General features: G+C 40.9%; 1 protein-coding gene across 13 annotated transcripts in view; it reads right to left on the reverse strand.

Annotated features, from left to right (window-relative positions):
• cald1a (caldesmon 1a) overlaps positions 1-8,915 on the reverse strand; it is a 60,030-nt gene that overhangs the window by 12,540 nt on the left and 38,575 nt on the right. For 11 of the 13 annotated variants that reach the window (XR_004327737.1, XR_004327736.1, XM_032505176.1 and 8 more), the window contains exons 4-9: positions 7,055-7,466; positions 6,925-6,957; positions 6,617-6,832; positions 4,465-4,580; positions 2,687-2,954; positions 139-276 (exon numbers count right to left, since the gene is read on the reverse strand). Coding sequence is in view for 11 of the 13 variants with exons in the window: in XM_032505176.1 (XP_032361067.1) it covers positions 139-276; positions 2,687-2,954; positions 4,465-4,580; positions 6,617-6,832; positions 6,925-6,957; positions 7,055-7,466 (1,183 nt within the window). In the remaining 2 variants the exon portion in view is untranslated. The remainder of the gene's footprint in view (positions 1-138; positions 277-2,686; positions 2,955-4,464; positions 4,581-6,616; positions 6,833-6,924; positions 6,958-7,054; positions 7,467-8,915) is intronic. The other 2 variants (XM_032505180.1, XM_032505182.1) reach the window with 2 other exon arrangements.

Here is an 8,915-nt window from a genome sequence, read left to right on the forward strand (position 1 = left end):
CATATATACACATACAGTAACTAAGAATAACTATGAGGCACAGGGGTTAGTAAACGGTCAATCGGCAAATAAAACTGCACTGCCATTCTCCTTTTGGAATCGGAGGCAGAGTTGCGAGGTTAAAAATTGTGGACCAACCTTCAAAGAGGAGCCTCGAGGGCTGACACACTTGAAGGGTCTGCCTTCCCCGTCCATATTGTCTTCAACCTTCTGTCTCTTCTCAGCTGCCTCTGCTCTCCTCCTTTCAATCTCCTCCTTCATCTTCCTCTTCTCCTCCTGAGGAAAAAGATGCGTTTAGAGTTGGGGTAGTTCAGCAGCAGATGCACATTTGAGCACAATACTAGAAAGAAATTAAGTACCAATCCTTCATCTTTTTCTTTTGCGGTTGGAGCAACTTTCTGTACATTCATCGGACCTTATGTACAGTAGGTGGCTGGGTATATGTAAGTTGAATGACTTTGACATAATTTAGTGGTAATTATATTGAATAGCATACGCCACCAAGATGATAGACAACCAACAATCAGGGATGCAGCCGACTAAAACAAAAGATAAGTGCCACTTTTTAATTGATTTGCTTACTTTATCTAATGAAGCTGGTCAGGAACAAATTCAATTACTCAGAGCATATTCTTATTTACAGTGATCGCTTGCCTCAGTTTTGGGAAGCTTGAGACATGCACACTATCAACAGTTTTGTTTAACAATTAATGTATGAATCATTTGTAGCGTATTCAGAAGAGGGCTGGTGCTTGGCAGTATATCAGCCCTCTGCAGCAGCCTTGTCTTGGTTAATTAGTCTCTCTGTATCTCTGGGACATCTTTTAATTACAAACCAAAAGGCCTCATTAACATCACACAAGAGGAGAAGAACGGGGGCAGATAGCGGGAGACAACCCGCCACGTTCAGAGCCAAGATCAACAAAGAAGACCAGTCAGAGTAAGAGTGAGAATGCAAGGGCCTCAGAGCGAGCGCATGAAAGGGAAAATGGACAACAGTGCGTGGTTGAATACAGATGTGAACACATAGGAAGGAGGAGGTTATCACATTTGAGATACATAAGGATGAGGTCGATTTAGGAGGAAGAAGGAATGACATGCATGAGTTACGAGTTGGGGACCCAAATAGCTTGAGTCGTGATAACAGTGAAGTATGTCAAGATAACGTCAGCGCGGTGCTAGTATGAGTGTGATGCATGGGTTTCAGCTCACACAGGTGTAAAGGCTAAATCAACATGGAAGTGGTGGTGCGAAAAAAAAAGGAACTACAAGAAATAAGAGGAATAAATGAGACAAATCAGCTTTAAATCAAATGTAATTTTGAGCAAAAAAATACATATAGCTCAATATAATTAATTTTTTTCCACAATGACAACACCATGCAGCTGGGAATCAGTCCTAATTAGCAAGCTAATTTAACTGGCTTTCAGTACGAAGTGGAAGCTAGTATATTTAGCTTGTTAGCTTCCACTGTCCAATGAAATTAACAACACAATGATGTGGTAAATTGTTGTAAAGGGACAGAGGTCTTAAAGTGCCAATATTATGAAAAAAAACAACACTTTTTCTGGGATTTGGGGTGTTATTTTGTGTCTTTGGTGCTTCCACACGCATGCAAACTTGGAAAAAAACTATTCATGCTGTTTTGAGTGAGATACGGGTTTCTGAATGTCCTCCGCCTTCAGTCTCCGGGGAGCTGTTCAAAATCTCCACGGCTTTCTACGTCACTAGCCGAGATGAGCTGGCTAACCGTAGCATGGCAAAACACTGCTACAACACACACACTAGTTCACCATAATCTACAAAAGAACTACTTCCATGTCCCTGTTCTGCAGCTATTCCATAAGTGCGCTTTCGTTTAGAAGAAGTCTCCCAGCTAATCCTGCCTTCTACTGACCAAAGTTGGAGAAAGAGTTATCTAGCTGATGTGATCTTACCTAGCTACTGCGCATGTCTGACTCCCAACAAAGATAGTATAGAAGTGAAATGTCTCACTCTGTAGCTAAAACAGAGACAGGATAAAACAGCATCTGCAGCAATGTGCATAAAAATATGGTGTTTAAAAAAAAAAATGAAACCATGTAAACCTATTCTGGTACAACCTCAAAATACAATTATGAACCTGAAAACAATATTATAATGCGTAATATGCATAATATGAGCACTTTAACCAGCACTATATGTGCTTGTTGAAACAGTTGTGTGTTACCATTAGTAGGCTGTATAGCGTTATGTGCACCAGCTAGCATCATGTGAATTGACAGCAAGGCTCCTAGCAACGCCAGCTCTTAGATGTCAGTCAACAGCTGCTATAGGAAACGCCAATAGCGTGAAGCTTTATGTTGTTTCCCCAAATGTGTCAAAAAACTGTTTTATCCTTGTGAAAATGGTTGAAGGAAACTGAGGCACTCAAGAGGGCAAAGTTTAAAAAGCAATAATATATTGTTAGCTACATCATTAAAACATGACAAGGCGTTTCGGCCATTTAGGCCTTAATCGGGGAAAGTTAAAAAAACTCTCTCCACACCTGAGCAGCAATCCATGCAGACTGCACTGCGACTGACATTTTTGCCCTTTTTTAATGCGTGATACTGTGCACAATAGCTGCAATATCACTGTAGTTTATACACAAAAAGTAAGGAGAATTAAAATTTCAGTGTGACTTTAACACAAGTCTCTCCCCTACCTCCTCTCTGGCTTTTCTCTCCGCCTCCTCCTGCTTCTTCTGCCTCTCCTCCTCCTCCAGCACCTTCCTCCTCTCCTCCCTCTTCCTCTTCAACTCCTCCAGTTCGGCTTCGGCCTCCTGCTGCTTCTGCCTCATCCTCTCAAACTCCTCGCTCTCAGCGTCATCGCGGCGACGCTTCAGCTCCTCCAGCTTGCGTTCTGCCTCCAGGCGGGCAGCGTCGTCCTGGTCGTCACCTGTGAACACCTCGGGGGACCGCACACTGCCGCGACTGGGACACACACACACACACGCGCACAAACACGGGTCAGAGCACACATGCAGGTCACAAGAGAAACAAAAACTGAAGAGGTAGGACGCAAAGCTGGCTGACATTCAGGTTAACACCTGACACCTGATACAAACTGAATATTTAAACATACACTCAAAGAATGTTTCTCTTTCCTGACAAGCAAACTAATCTAGACATAAACAAATGTGCACATATACAAATACCAACAATCACCTTCGCTGAGGTAATGTTCCAGCACATCTCAAGTTTCATCCAGTGTTTCACACTGGGGATTAACTGCAGGTGACCCATGTCTAAAACGCACTACTGCTGTGCTACGGCTGACTGCTGAACACAAACAGCTTGTTTGCTTGAAAATCTGATTCAGACATGCTTTTCAATTATTGTACAGATGCCTTAGGCAATGTTTGTTGTCCTGGTTCAGTTTTCTTTCATTTTGTAATGTTTCAATGGTAATGGGATTCTGTATTTTATGTGCCGCAGAACAGGAACCTGTAGTAAACAAGTTTTCTCAGGCCAGTTTAAATGGAACACAATTAATGTTACTTATAATACTTTTCTGTATAATAGTAGAAATTAAAAAAATGAATGCAATACTTCCATGCTTTTGTACCAGCCCGAGTGACAAACAAGTATTGTCAGACTGCAACATTGGTAAGTTCCTGTCTGATTAAACTGCCTCTGTTCAGCATGTGCAAACACTGTGAAGTGTTATAAAAAATATAAAGATCATTTTCAGAGTAAGTATAGTATAATTCAGTAAATGCAGGACTCTAATTTTGGTAAATTGGATGCTATCAGTCATTTCCCAATCAAATGAGAAACTGAACTTTGGTTGTTGTGTAACTTGATCTGCTCAACTGAACATTGTATCAATAATATTAAGTTACTGCAGTAACTTTCCACAGTTCTGGCCAAGTGTAGATAGGCACTGATATATCAGCATACTGTCGTAATTATGCAATACCAGCTTCATAAAGTAGTAATGCTATTTCTTCATTATAATGTTTTACTGCCAATATTGGAACAATTATGGGAGGGGAACTTATGTATGTATTTGGTTAAAAAATAAAAGCTACATGCCTTTAAAAACAAACAAAAAACAATTATTATTTTAATCATGACTGAATATTCACTATGATATTTTTATCTACATTTATGTAGGAAAATATTGTTTATTTGGTAAAAACATCCATATCGGCGCATCCCCAGTAAATAGGAGATCATATGCGGAATTAGATAAAATAAACTATTTTGATTCTTAATATGTTTTAGCAATAATGCACAGACTAGTTACATTCAGGCAATTATATTAAATTTGTCAGCCACACGTTTTTAACTGGCAACAAATTGGGACATGACCTTTGCTGAAAACGGGGTTTATTGAATAATTCATCAGACCTGGCTATCCCCGATCTCGCCTCAGTGGAAACCAGGAGGTCACTTGATGTGTGTGTGTGTTTGTGTGTGTGCTGTTTTGTCTGTGTACCTGAAGGTCCTCTCAGGTTTCCTGTGCTGTTTGAGAGCAGCTTCCTCCTCGTGCAGCCCTCCGTTCAGCTTGCTCTGCTCCTCCCTCTCCACCCTGGACCTGCCTCTTTCATTTTCCTGCAAAGAAACAACCAGGGGGGACAGTGAGTTAAGATGTGATTGGTGGGTAGGCTGAATGGGCGGAGTCTTCCATGTGACATCACGGGATGTCAAATGAGAAAGAGAACGAGAGCACACCCCAAACAAAATAACACAGAGCAACATATAACACAGCGTCCACTCCAGAATTACTACTGAGACAGGATTATCTAACATGTGATCAGCGTGGGAGTGTCTCCAGCTGTATATTTTTCATCTCTGACCATCATCAAAAAGTGTTTTTAATTATAATCATTATGTGTCCAAGCACAATATGTACACCACCAGTCAAGCTTTTAAAGCACCATATATGATTAACCTGTAGCACAGATCTGTCTTATTGCTGATGCTGTCTAGCACAGTCTATGCATTTTTACCATATTATGGGCTGAGCCGGTGGGCCTTTTCAGCACACCTGTCTTTAATAAAGCACTCGTTAAGACTCTCTTTAAGACATGCCCATTAATAGGTACTTACTGTAATTAGGTCTTTGCAATAATCTGAGATTTAGCAGGCACATGTCATCTAAAAAAAACTTGAAAAAAAATAACACTATTATTACTCGATCATAATAAGAAGTGTATCTTAAAAGGGAAAGTGTCAAGAAGCATTATGTGTCTCTGAGTTCTGTTGTTTACATCATCAAAGGCATTTTGTAAGTGAGGACAGCTCTCGTCAAAAGCTTGGAGTTTAAAAACAATGAACTGCTACAAGTGAAAAATATATTGTGGACAAGTTGGGTAGGATTTATTCAATTCAATTTTATTTATATAGCGCCAAATCACAACAAAAGTTATCTTATTGCGCTTTTCATAAAAGAGCAGGTCTAGACCGTACTCTGTGATGTTATTTCTAGAAACCCAACAATTCCCACCAAGAACAAGCACTAGGCGACAGAGGCAAGGAAAAACTTCCTTTTAAGTAGCCTGATGTGGTCATACTCAGACTCTAGTCAGAATGTGAGTCTGACACAGCTCCGTTGGGCTGTGATTACGGGGCGTGTTTCAACCGAACCTTAAAAGAAAATGCCTCTGCACTCAATTGGATAGACCTACAGTATACCAATCAGAGCAACGGAGCATGTGAGCCAGCTGATAAATTAAACTTTTGCCAAATCCTGTAGGAAAAACGGCAAAAACATCTTTCCGATTGACAAATGCCTTTCCCACGGTTCTCTGTTTCTCTTTTAAATTGAATACACTATCGTTATCTTCTATAACAGACGCAATGGCGGAATATACACATCTCAATTTCTCCAGCGGCAGCCATCTTTGTGTAAACAAATTTGACCCAAGCGCTCTTTAGTGACGTGGTTGATTATGTTACTGTTAATCATCTGTCTATCATCGTATAAAGTCCGCCCTGACAAATTGATTGGTCTGAACAGCTGTGGTTCAAGCATAGTTGCTCCACAAAGGATCAAGTCCAGACCGAACTTCTAAACCTCAAATGTTGTCGGTGGGGCTAAGTTCGGCTGGTATCTAGGCTAGGGATTTACATTTCTAATTTTAGGGGTTGAAATGAAAACAATCGTAGCCTGGTCTAGAACATTTGACTGGAAGTATACAAATGATAAGATGCCAAAGTGATATCATTATAATATCTACTTACAGTAAACCCACTGATTATTTTAAATTACATTGTGTTTCCCTTTGGCAGTGAGTTTTTGGAGTGGAGTTAGTGTTTGAACGTGTTGCTGCTCTCATAGCTGAGGTGGAAGACATGCAGAAAAGCACTGTGACCACTAAAACGTAGGCTCATTTACCGCCAATTTGCAAATGGTGCAACCCACACTGTGACGACACGGGGTGTCTGGGTAATTTCAGCATCTGGCTCCGACATAAATCACAAAGTCAACAAGATAGCCTGATTAAAATATTGTGTGATAGTTTAATATGGAAAGATTCTTGTTTACATGTCTCCTTAAAAATACATTAAGACACTGAAGTTACCCAGAGAGATTGTCTGTGCTGTGCACCACACCTCTACTAAAAAGCTTACCACATTAATGATACCTTATCATCCTCTGAGTGCAGTATCTCAGATACCTCATTGTCCTCTTCAGTGTCATTTCTGAGAGTCATAGACTTATTCTCGGATGAATGATCTAAATAATCATCCTCAGGTACCTCCTCTGATGCTACTGCATCTTCCCCAGATTCTGGATTTGTTGACTTGGCCTGGTTTGAAATCTCACTGACTACTGAATGTGTTTCTTCTTCAGCGGGTTCCTATAAAACATGTTTATAGCAGTTCTTTGAAGGAAAGAGCAGTGATTGACTCAAGGATGTGCATTCAGAAGTCAATAAATCAATCACCATACCTTGTTTTGAATTTTAGGTTCTTCGGTTGATTTCTACAGAAACAAGCATTACATTTGCAGGGACTGTCAGCTACAAAAAACACAATAAACGGCTGAAATAAACAAACAAGAATGACCACAAGTGACTCACCTGTTCCCTCAAGTAAGACCTTCTCGGTTTGTCCTCCACCACCTCCACTTTCTGCTCCTCCTCTTCATCTAAACCCTCATCTGCTTCCTCTTCACCCTCAGGAGCAGCCTCTTCTTCCTCTTGCTCCTTCTCCTCTCTTCTTGAGCTGTACATCTCTGTCTTCTCCTCTTCATCCTCATTGTCACGGTAACGACCCCTACGCCAGGAGGATGGCCTCTCCTCTTCTGCGTTGTTTTTCTCCATCGCCTCTGTACCGGTAGTGTCCAGCTCCTTTTGTCTTTCCAGCGCCTCTTGCATGCGTCTCTGCCGTCTCTCCTCGCGTTTGGCCATGCGATCCAGCAGGGCCTGGTCTTCGTCGTCTCCGCCGCCTCCTCCTCCATAAAAGCTGCTCACAGACACTGTCTCTGTCACACTAGGAGGAGCGAGAGGAGACAAACATTTCACTGTGTGGTCTTTTGTTAAAGAGGAAGAAGCCTGAAGCTGTTAAACTGCATATATATTATGATCCCCTGACAACATTGAGATACTCTTGATCAAGGCCTATAACCTTTAACAGTTTCCTAGCTGTTAAGTGGCAAGATACTTGTGTTTTTCATTTTATGAAGTTTGGATTTGGATGTGAGTAACTAAAGTACAAGTCATACTGAATGAGCGTAACCTTGGTGCCTTGACGAAACAAAAGACAAAACAAAACAGCAAAAGAACAGGGCTAAATTGACGTACCTGGGTATGGATCTCTAACATGACACACAATGGAAACTATAGAAAAGGCATATATTTCCAAAATTTAACAAAAGCACAAGCCAAGTACAGTTTCTTGAAACGTTAGGGACATGGTCAACAGCATTACTGTGACTCACACTGGCAACTGATACAAAAAAACTGCTAAAAGAGCATGAACGCTCAAGCAAACCTTTGCAAAAGAAACAGTCGCTGCTACATCAGTTAGCCCCTTTAGCCAGTATGGGGAGAATGCTGACAACTGGCTGTATTGACATGTCTCCACCACAGATATTCTAAAAAAATTAGCTATTGGTCAGGCCTTAAGATAAACAGAAAACTAGTAAATATCTCTGGGATTTCATGTCTGGAGTTAAACATTTTTTAACCTTGATTGAATAGTTCTTTGGTCTGCAAGAGGAAAAGTCAAGAAATGACCAAAGCCAGTATAATTCATCCTCTGGGGAACATTAAATTGTGTACAAGAATTCAGGGCAATCCATCAAATAGGTGTTGTTACTGTATATGTAAGTCAGGACAAAAGTAGTGAACTGACTGCAAGGCTAAAAACCTTGTGTTTATAATATATGTCTTTTCAACCCACCAAATACCAAGAGTACATCAATCCGCCTCACTCCAAAGAGCATGATTCTAAATATTCTGACCTAAAAGTCTGGCAAACATTATCCTTGAATCTACACAATCAACAATGGCTGGTCAACCCTAGGTCCTGTCTCAGCATCCCCCTGCACAATCCCCTTGTTGTTTTACTAGCCCAGGATGTATCGCTGAGCTCATAGAGAGGAAACATTCATGTCCACAAAGCGGTGACTGTGTTGCTCAATGTCAGAGCAGCCCACCACTTCCACTGAAGCCAAGACGATTGATCGCATAGCCTCAAAAACGGCATAGAAAGGGATAGTTGGCCCCTTTGTTCCTATGGCAGTCCTTCTGATGGATAGGTATGAGATCATGAGTTGGTTGTCATGTTGACAGCTGGGACTGGGTAGAGAGTGGAGTTCAATTCTTGCATAAGTTGTCTTAACTGTACAACAAAATAATTAAATGGTTTGAAAAAGCCACTTCACAGAATTCCACCTGACAATGTTAAAGTGTGTAATGTTACAGTGTTTTTAAGCTC

The sequence above is a fragment of the Etheostoma spectabile genome, chromosome 23 (genome assembly GCF_008692095.1).
Source record: "Etheostoma spectabile isolate EspeVRDwgs_2016 chromosome 23, UIUC_Espe_1.0, whole genome shotgun sequence".
Lineage (NCBI taxonomy): Eukaryota > Metazoa > Chordata > Actinopteri > Perciformes > Percidae > Etheostoma > Etheostoma spectabile.